Here is a 22,228-nt window from a genome sequence, read left to right as displayed (position 1 = left end):
TTGGAACGTGACCTTAGAGGACATAACAACTGATGTCTAATGAGTCCAGGGAAGAAGTGACTTTCACCATCCAGAAACAGCACATTGCAAAAGCACAGGAAAATTTAAGAACCAGGCATGCTGTACAATATAAAATACTTTGATATGGCACAGGCTTGGAATGGAGGGGCAAGGGAGAAGTGGAGGTAGATGAAGCTGGGGGAGCAAGTTACAGATACTTTGAGAAGCCCTTCTATTCTATCCTGAGGATTTTGAACTTTAGGAAACAGGCAAATAAAAGCACCAATTATGCTTCAGTAGGGAAAATGGTATAATTAGGGATAAGCTTTAGAAAGCTATCAAGGTGGGAAGGGCAAAGCTGGACAGGAAGAGGCAGGAAGACAAGTTATGAGTCTGTGCAAAAAAGACTAAGGACTTGAACTAAAGTGGTGGAAGTGGGCTAAGAAGAGGAATAAATATTTGAGAGATAGTAATGAGAAAAAACAAAAATATTTAACAAATTAACTATAGATAGTGAGAAAAACGGTAGAATCAAAGTTGAAGTCAACCAGTAGCTCTACAAATTTTAAGTAGATTCTAATAACACACACCAAGGAAAAAAAACTAATGGAATTTAACATGGTCTTATCTATATGTCATAAGTAGTTGCTCAAAACTTCCATAACATATCAATCTCTGCTAATCAAACACAACTTATGTAAGGGAGAGTCAAATTTAATACTTGTTATATTAACCAAGACTGAATCATGAATAGAAAATCTCAACAAACTATATCCAGTAATGAGATTACATTGGTAATCAAAATACTTTCAACAAAGAAAAGCCCAGGATCAGATGGCTTCACTGGTAAATGCTATCAAACATTTAAAGAATGAATACTAATCCTCCTCAAACTCTTCTTAAACATTGAAGAGGAGGGAACACTTCCAAGCTCATTCTACAAGGCCAGCACTGCCCTGAGTCCAAAGTCAGAGGGAGACACTATAAGAAAACTGTACATCAATATTCCTAATAAATATTGATGCAAAAATCCTCAACAACATACCAGCAAACAGAATTCAACAACACATTAAAAGAATTATACACCGTGACCAAGTGAGATTTATTCCTGGAATGCCAGGATGGTTGAATATATGAAAATCAATTAATGTAATATCACATTAATAGAATGAAGAGAAAAAACAACACATGATCATCTTAACTGATGTAAAAAAAAAAGTCATTTTACAAAATTCAACACCTTTCATAATTATAAAAACACTCAAGAAACTAAGAATAGAAAGAAATTACCTCAACACGGCAAAGACCATATTTAAAAAAAAAAAAAAACCTCACACACAGCTAACGTTATACTTAATGGTAAAAGACTAAAAGCTTTTCCTTTAAAATCAGGAATAAGACAACGATGACTGATTTTTGCCACTTTTATTCCACATAGTACTGAAAGTCCTAGCCAGAGCAATTGGGCAAGAAAAGGAATAAAAACTGTCCAAATTAAAAAGAAAGAAGTAAAATTATCTGTTTGTAGACAAGATGATTTTATGTATAGAATTCAAATACAAAAAAAAAAATTGTTAGAACTAAAAAATTCAGGACACAAAGTTTCAGGATACAAAGTCAAAATACAAAAATCAGTTGTGTTTCTATACACTAACAATGAACAATAGAAAAGAAAAGTAAGAAAACAATTTTTTTTTACAATAGCATAAAAAACCTAGAAATAAATTTAACCAAGAAAGCAAAGGATGTGTATACTGAAAACTGTAAATGTTGTTGAAAGAAATTTAAAAAAGATACAAATAAGAAATTCATGTGTTCATGCATTGGAAGAGTAACATTGTTAAGATGTCACTACTACCCAAAGCAATCTACAAATTTAATGCAATCCCTATCAAAAATCCTAGAGGCATCTTTTTTTCAGAAGTAGAAAAATCCACCTTAAAATGGATATGGTATGTCAAAGGACTCTGAATAGCCAAAACAATCTTGAAAAAGAAGAAGTTGGAAGTCTCGCACGGCCTGATTTAAAAACTCACAACAAAGCTACAATAATCTAAATAGTGTAGTACTGACATAAAGAAAAACTTATAGAAAAATAGCTCAAAAATAAACCTTCACGTATATGACTAAATGATTTTCAACCAGGGTGCTAATATCATTCAATGGAGAAAGGATAGTCTCTTCAACAAATGGTATTGAAAAAAATGGCTACCCACATGCAAAAGGATGAATTTGGACCCTCACTTAGTTTAAGTTACTGTAACAAAAATCATTGACTGGGTAGATTAAATAACAGAAATTTATTCCTCAGAGTTCTGGAGGCTGGGAAGTCTAAGATCAATGTGTCAGCAATTCAGTTATTGATGAGGGCCCTCTTCCTGGTTTGCAAACAGCCTTCTTCTTCCAATGTCTCTTCCTCTTCTTACATGAGCACTAATCCCAGCATGGGGGCTCCACGCTCCTGACCTCATCGAAACCTAATTACCCCCAAATTCCCTACTCCTACATTGGTGGTTAGGGCTTTAATATATGAATTTTGAGAGGACACAAACATTCCATCTATATCACTTAACTTATACCAAAAACAAAAATTAATTCAACAGGGATCAAAGATCAAAATGTAAGATAGGGGGGAAACTCGTGACATTGGATTTAGCAAATATTTTCTAGATATATACAGGCAACAACAGTAAAAATAGATAAATTGGACTACATTAAAATGTAAAACTTCTGTGTATCAAAGGACATAATCAACACAGTGAAAAGGCAGCCTACAGAATAAGAGAAAATACTTGCAAATCATATCTGATAAGGAGCTAATATACAGAATATATAAAGAACTTCTACAACCCAACAACAAAACCACATTAAAAATGGGCAAAGGACCTAAACAGGCATTTCTCCTAAGATGACATCCATTTAGCCAACAAGCTTATAAAATAATGCTCAGCTTCACTAATCATTAGGGAAATGCAAATCAAAACCACAATGATATATCATTTCACACCCATTAGAATGGCTGCTATAAAAAAATAGAAAAATAAAAGAAACTGGAAATAACTAGTGTTAGCGGGAATGTAGAGAAATTGGACCTTGTTCACTGTTGGTGGGAAAGTGAAATGGTGTAGCCACTATGGAAAATAGTGTGGCAATCCCTCAAAAAATAAAATTACCATATGACCCAGCAATTCCATTCTGGGTATATATACAAAAGAATTAAAAGCAGGCTCTCGAAGAGATACTCCCACACTCATATTCACAGCAGCATTATTCACAAGAGCCAAGAAGTGAAACCAACCCAAGTGTCCATCAATGTCTGAATGGCTACACAAAATGTGATGTATACATTATTTTATATGCTTGTTGGCTATATGTATATCATCTTTGGAGAAATGCCCGTTGGATTATTATTCAGCCTTAAAAAGGAAGGAAATTCTGACACATATTACAACATGGAAAAAACTTAACAACATTATGCTAAGTGAAATAAGCCAGTCACAAAAAGACAAATACCATATGATTCTACTTGCATGAGGTATTTAGAGCAGTCAACTTCATAGGAAAAGAAAATAGAATGGTGGTTGCAAGGGGATGGGAGAGGAGAAATGAGGAGTTGTATAATTTTTAGTTTTGCAAGATGTGAAAACCTTCTGGAGATTGCTTGCACAACAATGTGAATATACTTAACATTATTGAATAGTATAGTTAGAAATGGTGAAGATGGTAAATTTTGTTATGCCTTTTTACCACAATAAATTGAAAAACAAATTACTTGTGGAAGGTCTCTGAAACAAGAGGTAAAAAACTCTGAGGAAAACATGGAAGTGAATTTGTGCTGAGACCACAAATTATTGACTCTGTCTCTGACTTTGTCTCAGACCATGAGCAAGGAAAATAAACTCTCCAAAGAAGATGAGTCCAAATGAGTAGGAGCCACGTAGGGGCAATTGCAAGGCAAGGGAAGAAATAATTTCTTGATGGAGCCATCAACGCTAAGTTGCCAATCCCTGCACCAGATTTCAGGACGTTGGAGCTTTCTCTTTCCTCTTCATTAATCAAAGATAATGCAGAATTACAGGGTGAAATGACTTGCCAAAGAGTTTTCCATTTTCTGCCTCTCTGAAATGATGCTGATTGGAGTGAGAAAAGCTCCCTGAGGACAAATGCTCATGTGCTCAGGACCAGAGTTTGCCTGCAGCAAAAACAGAGTGCTCAGAGGTCTACTTTGTTGTTCCTGTTGACAGTCCCTGTGGTGAGCCCAGTGCCATCAACAGCACTCATTCAGGCCAAGCCACCATTAGGAGCTGCACTGGAGAACTTCAGCATTTCCCTTTTTTTCTCAAGTGTGTCTGGTCTTTAATTGGATTGCTGTAATTTAACCTTCCTAGGCCAACATTGCTTCGCTATCCACAGGCTTAAAAGCAGCCCCTATTACATTTACTCGCACTTCTATTCAACGGATAGTTTATACTACTGTTTCTCAGTCCTCACTGATATATTGAACTCCCTTAAAGGAAAAAAGGACTCTTACAAACTCCCATAGGTTCATTTAGATTCTTTCACTTGTAATTTTCATTATTTCACAAAACAAGGCATAAAGTTCTTACATTCGCCACATGACAATAAAACCCAAATAATTTTCAAATACTATAGAAAAAGTACACAAGTCAAGTATTCAAAATCATAATAGGAGTGTGTGATGGATGACGTTTTTCTCAAATTGAATCACCTTCAGCATGAATGTGGTCCTGTTTGCTCCAGAGCGGGTTCTTTTGAGCTGAGGGTTTTGATAATACTCAGCTGTCTGGTCATATTTCTCTACGCAATTACTGGGAAGCCTTTGCTCACACAGGCCATCCTGATGCCACCTGGACTTACTTAATACAAAGGTGTCATATACATAATAATTCCGTTTTTAGTCTCTACTCATTAGCCCAGTCACCTCACCAAAGAGTGCTACCTGGTGATCAGTATACATGGAGCTCCTGAATTCACAGGTCATTAGTATTGAGAGGATAATCTGAGATAAGCAGAATTGACAAGTACTCGTTTTTTTTTAGACTACCATATACATAAAAACAAAAATTTGTAACTTTGAAGAAAAATAACAGAAGCTCTAGGTTCTTGGGATGACCTTCTCTACAACATATCTTCTTTGGCGTCCATTTAATCTTAAAGTGTTTCATGGTTTACTGTTTATCTCTGCCCAGTTAGAGTGTCAGCAACTTGAGGGCAATATGTGCTATGGTTCTACGGCTTCCCCTTTAGTAGCCAGTTCTCCTGTAGAACCCAACAAAACTATGTCTGTTGTCAGAAATTACAAATGACCAATTGTTTGCTTGATTCAGAGGTTCTGAAGTGATTAAGATTTCCTGAGTGATTACTGCTTTGAAGTCTGCACCAATAAATTTATTTCTTCCAGTTATAATTGAGATATAACATTGCAAAAGTTTAAGGTTTACAACATGTATCAATTTATTGAATTAAAGAAGATATAATTGGGTTCAGTAAGTGGGTGCAGTCCTTGTGTGGGCCATTTTGAGACGAGTTCTGTCGGCTCATCACGGTGGTGTTCCCATACCACCTGCAATCAAACCATAACACCTGAGCACTCACACTCCTGACTTTCATTTAGCTGGAACCCTGAGCTTGGAAATAGGAACTGGGGTTTTAAAGGGCAAGTATGGAAAACCCTATATCAAAGCTTCCACAATCAAAGCCCAGTCTCAGAAGGACTCTGTAGTGGAAAGGATGTTGGACAAGAAAGCCAGATCCATGTTTGCCACCTTTATCACCAAGCAGTTGTGTGGCTTCAGGCAAGTGACTTAACTTCACTAATATGTAGTTATCCTATCTAATAAAAGAGTAATATGCAAATTGACCGTACCTTCACCACACCCACCAGCCACGCCCACCAGCCAATCAGAGCGAGTATGCAAATAAACCCAACCAAGATGGCTACAGCCACAGAGAGCAGGAGGGAGGCTTGGGTTTCCCAGGCAACAGAGGTAGCCAAGCTTTCCTCCTGCCCTTGCTGGCCTAAGCCTCCACGCAAGGCTACAAAGTTTCAATTATAGAAGGTAAACAAATCCAAACAGAAATGGCGGCAGCCACGGAGCTGGAAGAGCAGGAGGCTAGGGTTGAAGGAGGAAGCCAAGCTTCTGCAGCCCTGGCTGGCCTCGGCCTCCATTCCAGGCTACAAAGTTTCAATTATAGAAGGTAAATAAACCCTAAACAGAAATGGCTGCTGCCACGGAGTGAGCAGAAGGCTTGGCTCTGCTCTAGGCTACAAGTTTCAATTGTAGAAGATAAATAAATCCCAGATACCAGGGCCTCCACTTGGGCTGCCAGGGGGCGTGGCTGGCCTGCAAACCACCACAGGCCCCTCTCCCAGGCCGCCCCACATCCCAAGGGAACCACCACCCTGATCCGGGACACCCTTCAGGGCAAACCAGCTGGCCCCCACCCGTGCACCAGGCCTCTATCTTATCTAATAAAAGAGTAATATGCAGATTGACCATCACTCCAACACACAATATGGCTGCCCCGATGTGGTCAAAGATCCTGCCCCCATGTGGACACAAGATGGCCAGCAGGGGAGGGCAGTTGGGAGGCACCAGGCCTGCAAGGGAGGGCAGTTGGAGGTGATCAACCCTGCAAGGGAGGGCAGTTAGGGGTGACCAGGCCAGCAGAGGAGGGAAGTTGGGGGCAAACAGGCTGGCAGGGGAGCAGTTAGGCATCAATCAGGCTGGCAGCGGAGTGGTTAGGGGGTGATCAGGCTGGCAGGCAGAAGCGGTAGGGGCAATCAGGAAGGCAGACAGGCGAGCAGTTGGGAGCCAGCAGTCCTGGATTGTGAGAGGGATGTCCAACTGCCCGTTTAGGCCCGAACCCACTCGGGCCTAAACAGGCAGTCAGACATCCCTCAAGGGGTCCCAGATTGGAGAGGGTGCAGGCTGGGCTGAGGAACACCCCCCCACCCCCTCCGTGCACGAATTTCGTGCACCGGGCCTCTAGTCTTATTTATAAAATGAAAGAGTTAAAACAGAGATTCTTTCTCACTCCAGAATCTAACAAACATAAATAAGGTGGAAACAGAGTTGAGATAGACAGCTACCTTCTCAAAGATATTGTTGTCCTAAAGCAGCCTGAATGATGTCCTTACTACTCAATTGTTTCGTTTCGTTTTCTCTCATCTCTCTCTCTCTCTCCCTCTCCTCTACTTCCTTCTCAATCTTTCCTCCCCCCTTCAGATGGTGCTTGCCATCAGGGAAGAAAGGAATGGTATCAAGAACTCTTTCAAAGGGTGTGACTACAGAACTTCTTAAAGATACCAATATGTTCCCTTGGGAATAAATATGAATCCTTTTGATGTTTTTCTGTCTCAGAAAGTAATTCCATAAACATGTTTGCCAATCTGAACATTGAACTATTTCCAAAAGATCACTTCATCAAAGCTAATGGATAATTGTAGTCTGGTAGTCAAGAGTTCATAGAAGTGTTTCCTGCTCCATTACTCAATAAACATTAAATAACAATAACAGAAAGGATACTATTAAACCACTCTGGATGAATTCTTTGAAATGGAAGGAAGAAGGAAGGAAGAAGAGAGAACATATTATGCAGAAAGATGTAATCCATACAAAAAGAGATGTGTTTGTTCCCCATGTGTTTAAAATTTGTTCTTTAAGCAAATATCCTTAAGAGTTCTCGTTACATTTTTACTGACATTATCTTCAGTTCTTCCACAGAAAGCACCTAATCTGATTATTCATCCTGAACTCCCCTTTTAAACATCTGTGTCTCCTTAAATGGTTAGGATGGTTTTTTGTCTCCTTGTGCCAGCCAGCCTGTGGTGTTCAACAAGTGTGAGCAGGCTATTGGGCCTCTCCGGTAGGAGTGGATAGTCAATAAGTGAAAGGTAAGGCGGGGGGGGGGGGGGGGGGGGGGGGGTATCATTTATCCCTCCAGAGGCCTGCAGCAAAAAGGCTGGTGGTCAAGAGGAAGGACTCTAAGTGCCATTCAGATGCAGAAAGTTCTTGCCAGAATAAGCAGGAACAGGCAACTGCCCTCCCAGGCAGCAAATTTCTTCAGCCTCTGCTCCAAAAAGGTCCATTAGCTTAGTCCGTTGGTTGCCCAAGTCATCTGAGCAGATGGCAGGCCTCCTGTGCAGCTCTCTGGTTTGGGGATCGCCCTATCTGGTATAGTTCTCTGGGTTGTCCATCAGATTCCTGATTTGGGGGGTTGTCCTATATGAACTGTCCACCAAGTTCCAATATTTGGCCATAGTTACTTTAATGATTGAGTTGGCCATTGGGGGGCGGGGGTGGAGGGAACAAAGATTAGGGAGTCTGAAATCTACACTCAACTCATCATATCCCCCAAATCTCCCAGGGACTTAATTTAACCTAAGGCTTGAGAAAATGCTGGGAATATGTTACATTGGTTTTGATGGACTCTTAGAAAGTCTAATCAATTTACCATTCCCTCTAATTCTCTTTTCCACACACAGTTTCACACACCTATTTCATTTCCTGATGCTTGTCTTATGCCACTTACCTACCTATTCAAGTAATCATTTTTTCCATGCAAAAAAACAAAAACAAAAACAAACAAACAAAAACAAATTCTTTTCCCCTCTCTACCTGTCCATTCTTTTGCACACTTATAGTCATTAAGCTGGACAAGAATGTTTACATGTGTCAAAATGTGAGTCAGTGGAAGTGTATAATAACTGATGGCTGAACTTTACCCTAAACCAAATTATTGGAATGGAGCCCGGGCATTTTGAGAAAAACTTCCCAGGTAATTCTAATGTTTTAGCCGCCAGTTTTGAGAATCATTGATCTGGAAGCTTGTTGGCTTCTCCTGGGCACAACAATCTGGGCACTTGCCAGTGAATGTTGGTCCCTGATAAAGTAGCAAGGTCCCCTAAAGCCTCTGCAGCACAAACAATGGATGTAATAGTAGTTTTCAGAAGGGAGAGATGTCTGTGGGGTGGGTGGGATCATTAAGGAAAGTGGCACCAATGGGAATTCATAGGAAGTTTTAAATTATAGGTATTGTTTCCCTCTACTCTGTGATAAATCTCTATCTAGAACTCTTACCTACACAATAATTATAACTAAACACTTACGTAGTAAATACCATGTGACAATTATTAACATATTACTTATACTAACTCACTCCATATTCTCAACAACCTGTAAGGTATGTACTGTTTTCATTTCCATTTCACGCATGAAGGGGCTAAAGCAGTGAGGCTGAGACTTGCTCAGGACAATAAAGGTGGTGCATTGCAGAGTCAGAATTTGGAATCCTGGCTGGCTGGCTCCAGGATCTGTGCCCTGTCTCTGGGACAGAATCCCATTATAGAACCACTTAATTCATCGGTGATTCCTTAAACTGAGGTAAACATTGCTTCTTTTCCATGTCTATTTGTGGGTTCTAATCTTGCTCTTTGAAGACAAATCTCTTTCATATAATGAAAGACTCATACATGTAAGTCTATAGCTTATTGGACTGGAAAAGACTTTGTAAATCAATTACCATTGCCCCTGCATTTATACATGGCCAGAATGAGGGCAAAATCTTGAGATGTTTCCAAGGTGACATAGCTAATCAATGGCCCAACCAGAACAAAGCTAGACCTCCCTTAAATTCCAAACCAGCACTCAATCCATAATACCTCTCAAAGACAGCATTTTCTTCTCCAAGGCAGTAACTCTGTCTCCTACTTTTCAATATACAGGGTGGGGCAAAAGTAGGCTTACAATTGTTTGTATGGAAAATAATACAATCATTAATAAATAATAAAACAAGAATAAACTCTGTGTTTCGTGCACTCACAACTGTAAAACTACTTTTGCCCCATCAAAAGTAGCGTCTTCATTTTTTTGCCCTCATTTTGCTCTCTTCTGGGGACACTCCAATTTATCAATAATACTCTTAAGGAGAACTTCACCTTTATTCCTGGCAATGTGATAGATTAGCTGACCAAAGAAATTTTCCTTAGTAGAGACCACCTATAATTCTTGATAAAATATAGAAAACATCTTTTTCAATGAATGTCTGATTCATTCATTAAGCTGATTTAAAAAGTAAGGGAAACACTAAAAAAAAAAAAAAAAAACAAAAAAAAAAACAGAAATAATAAGAAAGTTTGCCTTAGAGGCATTTGCTGATCCCTTGTTTACCAGAACTGGATGTTTGATGGGCTGTGGTGTTGGGGGATAGGAGATAAAGGCCAAATAGGATGGTAAGCTGGATTGAAGACCCACACATAGTCAAGATTCCTGAAGCAGTGCATCCAGAGTAGGAGATCTAGAAAACACCCACACCCCAGGGAAAGCTGGTACAGCTTATTGCAGTGTGGGTGCTTGATGAATAGTAAAATAATACTATAAAGGATGCTGAGAAGGAGAAGGGGGAGGAGGAGGAACAGAGGAGAAAGAAGAGGGAAAGAAGAGGGAAAGAAAAGAGTCTGCTGAGAAAATAAATTTCTAACCACATTTGTGTAGATTTGGGGCCAGAATTCATACTAATTATATGGACACAAGTATATGAAATAACTAATTATATGAACTTGAAACTAAGTTTAAAGAAGTGTCAGGTAGTTAAGAGTCTTGGCACCTGATGAAATAAAAGCAGATTTTCTTTGGCACATGGACTCTCTCAGGCACCCATCAGCAAACTGAACTTGCCATCTGTTTTGCAGTAATACTGGGGAGGACGTTAGTGATAAACACCCTTGGAGTCCCGATTTCCAAATAGAGAAAATAGAGAAATCATAGCACTAAGTACATTAGTTGTTTGCAGTATAAGAACTGAAACAAGAAGACAGCGTCCCTTTGTTCAACCTTAGCTAGAAACATACCCATCAGGCAACTCGTTTTTGCTGGTCTGTGCAAGTCCATGAATTACCATGATAGTGCTGTGAGTTTGATTTAGAGGTTACAAATAAATTTTAATGGGTAGGAAAATTCACATATAAAAATTCACATATTCTCCCCCTTCTAACCCAGTACAGGTTCAGCTTTTAATATATTTTTTACTGTTATCTGCAAATAGCAAGGATTGACTGTACAACTATAATATTGTACAGAAATTGCATGAAAAATGAGAGCTGCTTAGAATTTAGGCATTCTAAAGTCCTTAAGTTGTTCAGAAAGAGAGTAAATATACTGACTAAATTCAAATGTTTGTCAAATATGCATGAAAAGAACAAAAATAACATTTCCAAGGAATAAAAAGAATGTGTTTACCTCAAACAATAACCATGACAAGATGTCATTTTATATCCATCAGGCTGGCAAAAAATTAAACTCAGATAACATCAAGCATAGATCTGAGTATTGGGAAACAGGAACACACATATTTTTAGTAGAGGTGTAAATTGATGCCACCATTTTAAAAAATATTTTTTACTGATTTTAGAGAGTGGAAGGGAGAGGGAGAGAGAAACATCAATGAGAGAGATCCTTGATCGGCTGCCTCCTGCACGCCCTCTCCTGGGGATCAAACCTGGAACCCGGGCATATGCCTTGACCTGGAATTGAACCAGCGACCTCTTGGTGCATGGGATGACACTCAACCCGCTGAGCCACACTGGCCAGGGCGGTACCACATTTTGATAAAAGTTTGCCAATCCCTAAGAAGGTTTATGATAATACGTATTTTAAAGGTGGCACCCAGAACTGAAGGGAGTGCTCCATATGTGAAGCAGTTAGCTCCGAGGAGAATGCACTCCTGCTTTCTGTGACTTCAGGCAGGTTCTGACTTGGCAGTCACTCCACAACAATCACATCGCAGTGTGTCAATGGAAACCTGTAGACTTATCTGCCAAACCACAGCTTCCTCAATCTATTACTGGAAAGGTAAGGTTTGGGGCCTTCTGCTTGCATAGCTGCCACAATCAGGTGGTATCCAGGTAAGGCAGAGGGAGTGAAGCTGCAATGGACGGGTCACGTGCCATGCAGTTCTGACAGGAGATCGCCTCTTTGCCACATGACCTTCTCCCCATTTTAACCCAGGACATGTTCTGCTTCTAATATATGTTTTAATCCCAACTTGAAAATTGGTTTTAAATTCAGGTCAAAAGTTCTAGCTCTTAATTGTTAATAACATCTCCTCTTCTAGAAACGCAGAACTAACTTTACCTTTGTTTGTGCAAAACCTCGGCACCTCCAGGGCAATGAAAACAGCATCAGAGACCACTGCAGGCTGAGCGACGGCAAGGGTGATGGAGTTTGGGCAGGGAGAGAGACTCACTCACTGCTAGCCCCTGGGCCATGGTGGGGTGAGAAGTGATGAATCGCCTAGGAAATTCTCAGAGGTTCTTTGATTGAGATAATATGAACAGGACACAGCTAAGCCACCAGAGAAAGAAGAAAGCAGAGGTGTGGCATGGGGTGGATACTGGAAGGTTAAGTAAACTACACACTGGATGATTAGACTGTCCCTAGCACCAATCCCCACCCTGATTCCCAAACACCTGCCCACAGTGACATGCCCCATTCAGGACACTGAGATATCCTCCTCATGAGAAACAGAATGGCGCAGATACTCATATATTACCCTTTGGGAACCCTAACACAATCCCTAATCTGTCATTCTATCTAACTCTACACAGAGAGCTATCCCTCTAGCACCCCTCCTAGTTCAACTCATATCCCCCGTCAAGTACCACCCCTGGGGGGAGGATTGCATAGAATTATGTGTGTAGGATTGCAAATACTATTTCAACTGCATTTTCTTTTCTGCATTCATTGACCTCAAACCATGATAAAAAGCTGCACCAGCCACCGAAAGCATTTAAATGATAACGAAGCCAAGAAAGAAAACACGTGGGGGATTGAGGGCACCATTTCTGTCTGGTGGTGTCTAAATATGTAGATGGTTTTATGTTTACATTTTTTCTATTGGGGGATATTTTTCTTTGAACCAGCCCAGGCACACGGACTCTCTCGGGCACCCATCAGCAAACTGGACTTGCCATCTGTTTTGCAGTAATACTGGGGAGGACATTAGTGACGAACACCCTGGCAGCCCCGATTCCCAAATACCCTTCACTTAAGAAACATTAAACATTTTGAAACAGACTTCTTGGAGAACAGCACAACAGCCTCTCTGGCAGCTTCCATGGTATTCCTCAATGGCTATTTTTGCTCCTCGGTCTAAAAACAGCGGCAGCAGAGAGGGGAAGAGAACACATGGGCTCCTCCTGGGGCCAGAACTCTCCTTTGAAATTGCCAAAAGATCTAGCAACAGCTGTGCCCATTGGAAGTCAATATCAACTTGTGCAACCTGCCCGGGCTCATCAAATCATAAGGGATCAAGTGTAATTAGCCTCTTCAGTGGCGCCTTGGACTATTTTGCAGGAAATGACTGAGATGAGCCATCCTCCTTCTTTTTCCCTCTCGGAATAGATAGGGGCCTTTCGGAGTGTCCTAAATTCTGGGTAAAACTCAATCCCGATCATTCTAGGAGGAAGAGGACGGCAGTGGCATCTCGCAAAGCAATCCCATTGGAGGGACCATGGCTGTCGCCTACCCAGATGAGGCACAGCTAATGGGAATGGTACTAGGAAGGAAATCCGGACAGCTGGTTCAAGTTTCTACTCTGCACTCACTCATTGTGTAACTAGTGCGGAGCTGCTCACGCCTCTACTGCCCACATTCCCTCAGCAGGGCAACAGGGACAGTAACAGTTGCCACACCTTCCTCATGAATAATCAGCAAGTGCGTTATGTGATATGTGAAAAAGCTTTACGTAAAGTACAAGGTCTTATACAAATGGGATCATTAAGAAGATTTTTAAACATAATTTTTGAGATTACTGAAGGTTTATCTCTGGAACTAAGAAGAACAGAACCAAGACTGCAGTGTGTGTGTGTGTGTGTGTGTGTGTGTGTGTGTGTGTGTGTGTGTAGTGCAAAGAAGGGAGTGTGCAGACTCCTCCACTGATCACAGCCCAGACCTCCCTACTCAGGCCTCTCATTTCTTGTTCCTGGGGGGGGGGGGGGGGGCGGTGTGAAACTAACCACCCTCCCCAAGTCCTAGTCCCATAACTAATACAGTATTTTCCACTTATTCCATTTCTTGTGAACCTCAGAAAGTCGGCCACCATCTAACATAGAAGCCATCAATTCAGATGACAGAAAGACCAGGTAAGTGACATAAATGGGAATATATGGGCACCCAAAGATGACCTACACCATCTAAGGGGCTACCATTACTCAGCTTTTGAACTTGCTGGGTCTTCCAGTGTCTCAAGAGGAGATGGAAATCTGGAGTTTTCTGAGAAATCTTTGAAATGTTGGAAGGTTATCCAATTATTTTTAACTGTTCGAAATACCTTGGGACCAAATCAGAAACCTTGTGCCTGAGCTAAGGGTTTGGAAACTGATCTGGACTAACCCTGTATTTTTACAAGTAAATATGCTCACACCCTAAAAACGGTATAGTGTAGTTTAAAGACCATAGACCTGGAGTGAGGACCAGGGTCCAACTCTCTCATCTGTAATTTGCTGTGTGTGACCATAGTAAGTTTCTTGCTCTGTCTGAACTCCAGTTTCATCAACTGTGAAAGGGGGTAACTATATACCCTCCATAAAGATCTTGGAGGAAATAAACAAGATCATACATGAAAATCACATGTTACGTAATAGGCAATAAGTGTCTCCTTTCCCTCAAATCTAGCAAGTTCATGGTATAACTCAAGAACCCATAACCCTGACTCTGGCTGGGTTCTCATCCTCACTGTATCCCAGTGTTTCCTTGCTATTGCTCTTATTTTCAGAGGCACGAGGTCTGATTTACCCTGGAACCTGAGCACAGGACTATGCCTTAGACACCTCCCTTCAGATTTACCTTTGTCCCCATGAACAAGCCCCCTCGCCCTCTATAGTTCACAATTTCTTCTCTGAAACAAAAGTGGCAGCCAGTGTGTAAGGAGACAATAAATCTGCATCATGTTCCCCTAAATCCTAGTGGGCCCACCCATGAAACCCCAAATACCCAGGAGTCTTGGATCAGCCTCTGATTTGGCATGTGTTTTAAAATGTAGGTTTTATTATTATTCAGATATGGTGAAGCCAACAGATCAAGAGACAATTGCCTTTGAAAAAATAGTTTGTTACTCACAGTTTGCAAGAGGAGGGAGCAGGCTACACCACGTAGGGCCACCCAGGAAAGCACCAGGGTCTGTCAGGAAGCAGAGCGAGGAGAGGAAAAAGTAGGCAAGAGCCTTTATTGTGGTTTCCAGAGGTGGGAAGGAGAGGTGAGGTAAGCAGGTTTAGGATTGGCTGCTTGGGATTATTGCAGTAGGTTCTGGGGCATAGGGATTGCCTCTGGTTGTCTCGTACCTGACCCTGGGTGATGAGGACAGAGTGATAGTGGCCCCTGTAAGAGCTTAGAGGAGGGGGCTGGGTAGGGGCCCTGGATTGGTTGGTTTGCAGATGAAAGGTATGCTTCTAGGCAAGTCCTTTGTTCTCTCTAGGAACTGGCTAGAGGGACAGTCCTTCCTGGATCATCAAGGCCCCAGATGCCAAAGGAGCAGAAATACAGGAAATATAAAGGCATGACTAATACAGAGTATTTGGCAGTATTTGCCCCCTCCACACATCACTGGATAGATATCAGCATGACAAGGGGGAGGCTTCCATAATGGGCTCCCAATGTAGGAAAGAATGAGATGGACGTCTTACTAACGCCTCCGCAAGGAAAGGCCCCTGTGTAGGAACAGAAGAAGAAAAGGTCAAGGTGCTCAGAGGGGAAAGGCAGCGGGGAAACTAATGCCCCGGGAGCCCAAAGCAGGGTTAGGCATGCTGCTCAGAAACAAAAAAAAAATGTTGTTGGTTTTTCTGTTGTTTCCAGGTAAACGCGGTCCATGGCTTTGGTCTCTGACATCCTGGGTACCCTTCCTGAGGCTAGATGGAGCCCCACTCCCTCTGAGTGGAGAAGATTAAACCCAATAGTAAAAGCACAGATTGCAGCGGGATAAGATGATTTTGCTTGAGTACTCTGACCTTTACCCACCATTTCATCAGAATTTCTGGAGCATGAATCTGTGGCAGGCATCCTCTTCAAGTTCGTATGATGAAGGGCCCTTCTCTTCTGGCTCAAGTCCACGCCCTCATTCTCAAGTATCTGAACCGGGAAAGCATATTCCGATGCACAGGCTTCTGGAACCTGGTTAGGGAATAGCTAAGAGGAGACAACGGAAATAGCACTCAGGCTAGACATCTCTAGAGAATCCTGTTTTTCTTCCTGTGACTGGCTGAGAAAACAATTGCGTTTCTCCATATGCCTCCAACGGAGCTTTGGATTCAGCACTAGACCCCATTCAGAATGCTGCTCGAGGCTTCTTTCAGCTCAACTAGATCAGCAGAAAAGAATGGGTGGGCACACACATGCAAATCCACGCTCACCCAAACCACTGCTCTTAAAACCAGATTACCGGGGTCTTAGAGACTGGACAACAATTTACTATGTAAGAAAAAAAATATTTTTATTTGCAAGAAATGGAAATACAAAAAGCATAACAATTTCAATTCGTTTTTTTCCCCCAAACTAAGTACAAGTTACAAAGCATTTATATTTTTTGGTATTTACTTAGCTATGATAAAGAATAAAAAGTCATTGAAAAGAACAGCACGATACAACAGATAATAGACTTGCAATGTCTTTAGACTTGAACACCGCTGGTCTTATAACCTGTTACAAACGAGAGAAGCCCAGCTGTCAGCACAGACATGAAAGCTATACAGTTCAGGGTCTGCTCAGCGTCGTTTAAAAAGGGTCACTCACAATTTGTCAGAGTGCTGGTGTTTTCCACAGACTCGCAAAGCGTTTTATCCGAAAGAGATATTTCCTAAGCAGTGTAGGTTGAAGGTCCATGTTTACAATGTTCACACCACGGAATGTGCTCAAACTGTGGCACTTCCAATACCCCTTAGCTGTTTATCCGGCTCAGAGTAACCAGTTGCCCTTGTTTAGTCCGTCTATAAAATGAAAAGACTTAAAGCTTATTTAGCACAGCACCCAGCACTTGTTAAGTGCTCAAGAAATATTTTTTCCCTTCCTTCTCAAATCCAAGAGAAAAGAAAGCATTCCTGAAGTTCAGGCCGCCCAAAATGACCAAAGGAAACAACACGTGGATTTTGCCTGCGCTAAGTGCTGACCCTTTGGCCGTGGAGGCATCGTGCATTAATCCCCAAATGGGCCAGGTTCCTTCGCATCGAGAAAAATGTTCTGCTATATGGATTTATAATACCTTTAATCCCGGCTGCCCATTTTTGGATATAATTGCACCTCTACAAAATGGGATTTTCTAATGGACATAACTCTGCCTCTTTTCTGCTGATGTACAAATCTGGTTATTGCTCACTTTTAGGAAACCCTTTTTGAGCCTTTAGAAAAAGTTATTTCTCCCACCCACACTTCAATCTAATACTACAAAGCTATATATAAAATCTCCCAAGGATGAGAGTCCTCAGTAATCCTGGGCTCATCTATAAGGCACGTGTAAGGCACAAATGAGTGTCTTAAGACAAGGAAGGAATGTGTGTGTGTGTGTGTGTGTGTGTGTGTGTGTGTGTGTGTGAGAGAGAGAGAGAGAGAGACAAAGAGAGAGAGAGACAGAGAGAATAAGAATCCTAGCACTTGTGTGTTTGAATAGCTACTGATTAATGATCTTTCCTAGCCTCCCTCACTCCCCAGGGCCTCATGCAGCTCTGTTCTTCAGGAAGGAAGGAATGATGAATGAATGAATGAATGAATGAATGAATGAATGAATGAAAAGTCTAAAATCTGTCTCTGGCTCCTTCACTGCCCCCATTTCACAGCCCCCCTGCTCTCTCCTATACTGCCCTCGGGGGCCGGGGGTATCCTATCATATTTTTCCTAATTGTCTCCACTAAAAAGCATTCAAATAAAATGACTGTCACTGGGGCTGCAGGCTCTGCAAGCAGGCATGCTGGTGTCTAATAGAGGTTCTCAAAGACCGGGCTCAACAGAACCAAGTGAGTGCCTTCTGGCCGCCAGGGGAGGCTGCAAGCCTCCTCCCCATCTCCAGCCTCCCCATGTCGGCAAGGCCAGCGTGGATGGTCCACCTCCTCTCAGGATGTCTCTTTGTGCAGCGTGCTCAAGCGCACGCTCACGGGACAGGTGTGTTCAGAGGAGCGGGCCCTGAGAGGCGGGTCCAGTCTTTGTGGTTTTGCTCGGTCTGAGGACATGAGAGGAAGGAGCCATGTAGTGCTGACAGTTCTTCATAAAACACTTGGGACAAAAATTCTGGATTCCGACTTGCTGCCTGAATAGAGACGAACCAATCAATACTCCTATTCCATGGGCACAGGAGAGTCACGGCCCTCTTTTGGCATCCAGGCTACACTGAGAGATTTAGGAATTAAAAAACACGGTATTTATAATTGGCTGGTAAGTAACTTGAGCTAAAAGCTGCTTTGACAATCCACAAACCAGGTCTCCAAACTGAAGCCACTGGTATAAACCAACAGGTCACCTCATTGTGCCTGCACTGGGGCCGACCCTCACCCCGCCGGCTGCCCTGAAGGAGCAACGCAGCTCAGCTGTGAGACGTTCCTAGAACATTTCGTGTGCATGAGGCCCCGGGTCTCAGCACTCCACAGGGATTCCTTCCCCAAACCCGCACCCAGGCCTCTCATTTCCGGTCTCCGCTTCTGAGTGCAAAGTAGAGAACCACGCTGGGGAGTGTGGGTCATCGGGGCCTCATCCAGGAAACAGGTACTTGTTCTCTGATTGTTTGTAACAATCTCCTTCAATGGGGGTGATCAAAGAAAGGGAAGAGGAAAAGCTGCTTGCATGATGAGAAATAGAATTAACATCTAGACAAGTGAGGTATTTGCTCTCTGTGGTTTATGGTTGCACTAACAGTGTCCTGTTTTCCAAAACTGGAATTTGGAAGCCAACGCTTGCCACTATTTGAAATCGCCAGGGCTCACCAGGGACTGACTGACCAGTCTGCGGACCACTCTGTAGGGGGAAACAACTGGGCTTAACCCGGGACAGAAACGTGCACACATCCATGAATTATTTGGGACCCATCCACTATTATCCAACTCCTCTTGTCTCCTGACCCCATTACATCCTCCTAAAAGCATGTTTCATTTCCTTTACTCCCCAAAGCAGGGAGTGGACGGCAGAGGTTTTTCTCAACACAACAGCAATATTAGTTCTTGGAGCCCCTTAAAATGGCCATTTGAGCTCTCAGCTGATGTCCCCTGTCTCTAGATACAGATTCTCATCAGAAGAACGGTTTCTCAGAGAGAATACCCTGCTGGACAGAGGTTTGGGGAGAGTGTGTAGCCATTTGTTTTCATTTATTTTTATTAAATTTGTTGGGGTGACATTGGTTAATCAGATCGCATAGGTTTCAAGTTACATCCCTGTGACGCATGACCTATGCACTGGCGAGAGTGATGTCAAGCAGGGGTGGGCAAGGGAGAGAATGAAATCCTCGAGGCTCTCAGGGCAGGCTCCCAGTGTGCTGCCCCTTCCCCTCGCCCTCCTCTCTCACACAAGCAGGTGCCCCACGCTGGCTACTTTAGGAGCCTTAAAACCCCATCTGGTGCTGGTGCAAGAGGTGGGTGGGCTGAGCCATTCTCACACTTCTGACCTCAACTATGAACCTTTCCTTTTGCATCATCCAAATACTATTTGAGTTAATCCTTTTCCCTCCCCCCCCCCCCTCGGCCAGGCTGCCTATGCCTGATCATTACATGACATTTTACAGAGAGGGATGGGTAGGTGGTGGGCCACAGTTACCAGACACCATCCAGGCCCGGAGGATCCAGAGCAGAAGAAAAGGAGAGAAGCTGGAGCCGGAGGCACAGCCCAGAGGGTCCCAGCCCTCCCTGGCCAGTGTAAGGGGCAGCGAGAAGGCCACCAGGACCACTGCAGTCGTGACCCTGCATTCACACACTGCGGAGATGAACTTGGCCATCCCCCAGTCTGGAACACTCTCCATCACAGCAGGGACACTCAGGAGTCCCTGGCACTGAGCCCCAGATGTACCTGGACAAACAGATCTGCTTATGAGATATGATGGCCAATGCTAACGACACCAAATCCTGTACGGGATAGGGAAAAGGCCCAGCTGTGGGCTTGATCCCTCTTAAGCACAGGTTCCAATGACAATGTGGAAGAGAGAGAGAGAGAGAGAGAGAGAGAGAGAGAGAGAGAGAGAGAGAGAGAGAGAGGAGTTAAAGCTAAAGGCCCTTCAGCTTCTACTAAAAACAAAATACAAAATGTAAGCTAATTCTTTTACAAGTAGGGAAAAACACTTAAGGCAAACTTTCTACATTATACAATAAAAAGGCAACTTCTTGTCTTATCTGTATGAAAGAGGAGAGATTTTAAAAACTACAAAAGTTACTTTAATCATTAAAAAATAAAATAAAAGTAGGTTGTGGGGGTTACGTCTCTTTGGGTGAGCTGCGAAGTAGCCAAACCTGACTATAAAAGGTAAGACTGTAGATAACAATGTCACCTGCTCCGACCCCAGGAGCAGACCTCAGGCCCAACCCCTGTGTTGAGGCAGAAGAGGGGGGTAAAAGTGGGGGTAGGGGGAGGTGGGGAGGAGGGACCAGGAGCAGGTGTGGAGAGACATGCTAGCAAGGTTGTCCGACACGCCTGTTGTCCGGACAGGCCCTCCCTGCTCTGCTCTGGGCACAGGACAACAAAGCGTCTGGCCACAGATCACAAGCTCGAGCCATCTTTCCTCGGAGTCCATTCTTAGGGAGAACATGCTTACAGGGATTTCCCACCCACAGTGACAGGCCTCCAGGGACAAGGAGAAGAAAAGGAAATGAAACAGGGCCTGGAGGACTGGGAACCCCAGAGTCTAGGCTGCCCTCCTCGCGCCCAAGTCCAACCCAAGACTTTGCAGGCTTGGCGGGAGGATCTCTTCAGCGGTTGCTAGCGGGAAGCCTCGCAAGCTAATAAATACTATTTACAAACGGGGAGGAGAAGCCAGGAGGCGGATCTATGGGTGAGGGGACACAGGTCATGGAGAAGTCCTACAAGCAACAAGACGGGCAGGTTCGCCTGGAGTAGAGAAGCCTGATTCCTTCAGGCATTGCACTTGCGGCCTGAGAATGTGAGGGGCCCTGGCCCAGAGCGAGGACCACAGGCAAGGGCTGGAGGGCTTGGACAGAGCAGAGTGGCGGGGCGCTCACTGGACACACTGGCACTTCCAGGGCTGACGGGGCGGACACACGGGAGACCAGGCTGAGGGGGGCGGGACATCAGTCACTGCTTCGCCAGATCCCAACAGGCATCCTGAGCTCTTTGTGGCCAGAGCGTGGGGTCTCCAATGAAGAAGAGTCGTCTTCTTCCAAGAGGTGGTCACACCCCCAGGTGAGAAGCAGGCTGTCGATTTTCAGCACTCCCGGTAGATACAAGCCCACCTTCCCACGCCTGACCCCACCGTAATTTCCTAAGGCAGGGAGCGAAAGGGAGGGGGAGATGCCGGCTCCCCTTGCAGGGAGGGCCTCGGGGCTGCAGGGGGAGGGCTCTCACCGCAGGTGGAAATCGCAGGCTGTCCTCCCAGCCAAAGCCACGACTGCTCGTCCATGTCTTCATCCGTGTTGGGTGGGAATAAGGAAAAGCTTAAAACAAAGGTGGTTTGGGAAGTAAAAGCAGAGCCAAGAGAGGGAGGGTGGTGGAGACGCCTCTCAGAAGGTGGCGTTCACTCTCCTGTCGAGTTCGACCACTTTTAGTGTTTCGTTCCCCTCCAGTTTGGCGCTGACCCTGTGAAGGCATCGAGAGGAAAAAGCAGTCTCAGCCACACTGGGTTGGAGACAGGATCAGTCCCTGACTACGACTTTGCAGGCTGGCCCAAGCGTGGCCCCGGTTCCTTCCCACCCAGCAGCAACTCTCCGTTCCCAAAGTCTCCCACTACCAGCCTGGCCACTGTCCTCGTCACCACCTTCACCCATCCCCACCCAAGGGGAGAGACCCCCGCCCAGAGACTAAAGATGGCAGTTTCAGACTGATCTGGTGTACACTGCTTTAAAGTGCTGCATTTATTGAGGGCCCTTTAAAGTACTGTATTTACTGAGGGTGCTTTAAAGTACTGTATTGACTGAGGATAGCTAGACCCTGGGGAGGGCAAAACAGAAGGATAAAGCTGATCCCTGTTCTAGCATAGCAAATAATCCCAATAAAGCTCCCCTAAAGCCCCCAAATAA

The 22,228-nt window shown here is 43.5% G+C and overlaps 1 protein-coding gene across 1 annotated transcript in view; it reads right to left on the bottom strand.

The window, feature by feature from the left end:
- Window positions 1-17,603: 17,603 nt before the first annotated feature.
- The window catches only part of CREB3L2 (cAMP responsive element binding protein 3 like 2), a 113,491-nt gene continuing 108,866 nt past the window's right edge, over window positions 17,604-22,228 (bottom strand). Inside the window, exon 12 of the mRNA XM_008150493.3 lies at window positions 17,604-21,788. Within this exon, the coding sequence (XP_008148715.1) occupies window positions 21,713-21,788 (76 nt within the window). The 3' untranslated portion in view covers window positions 17,604-21,712. The remainder of the gene's footprint in view (window positions 21,789-22,228) is intronic.

This window comes from Eptesicus fuscus, chromosome 14, assembly GCF_027574615.1.
Source record: "Eptesicus fuscus isolate TK198812 chromosome 14, DD_ASM_mEF_20220401, whole genome shotgun sequence".
Classification (NCBI taxonomy): Eukaryota; Metazoa; Chordata; class Mammalia; order Chiroptera; family Vespertilionidae; genus Eptesicus; species Eptesicus fuscus.
The sequence above is the reverse complement of the archived record's forward strand: the minus strand, read 5'-3'. Positions and strand labels throughout refer to the sequence as shown.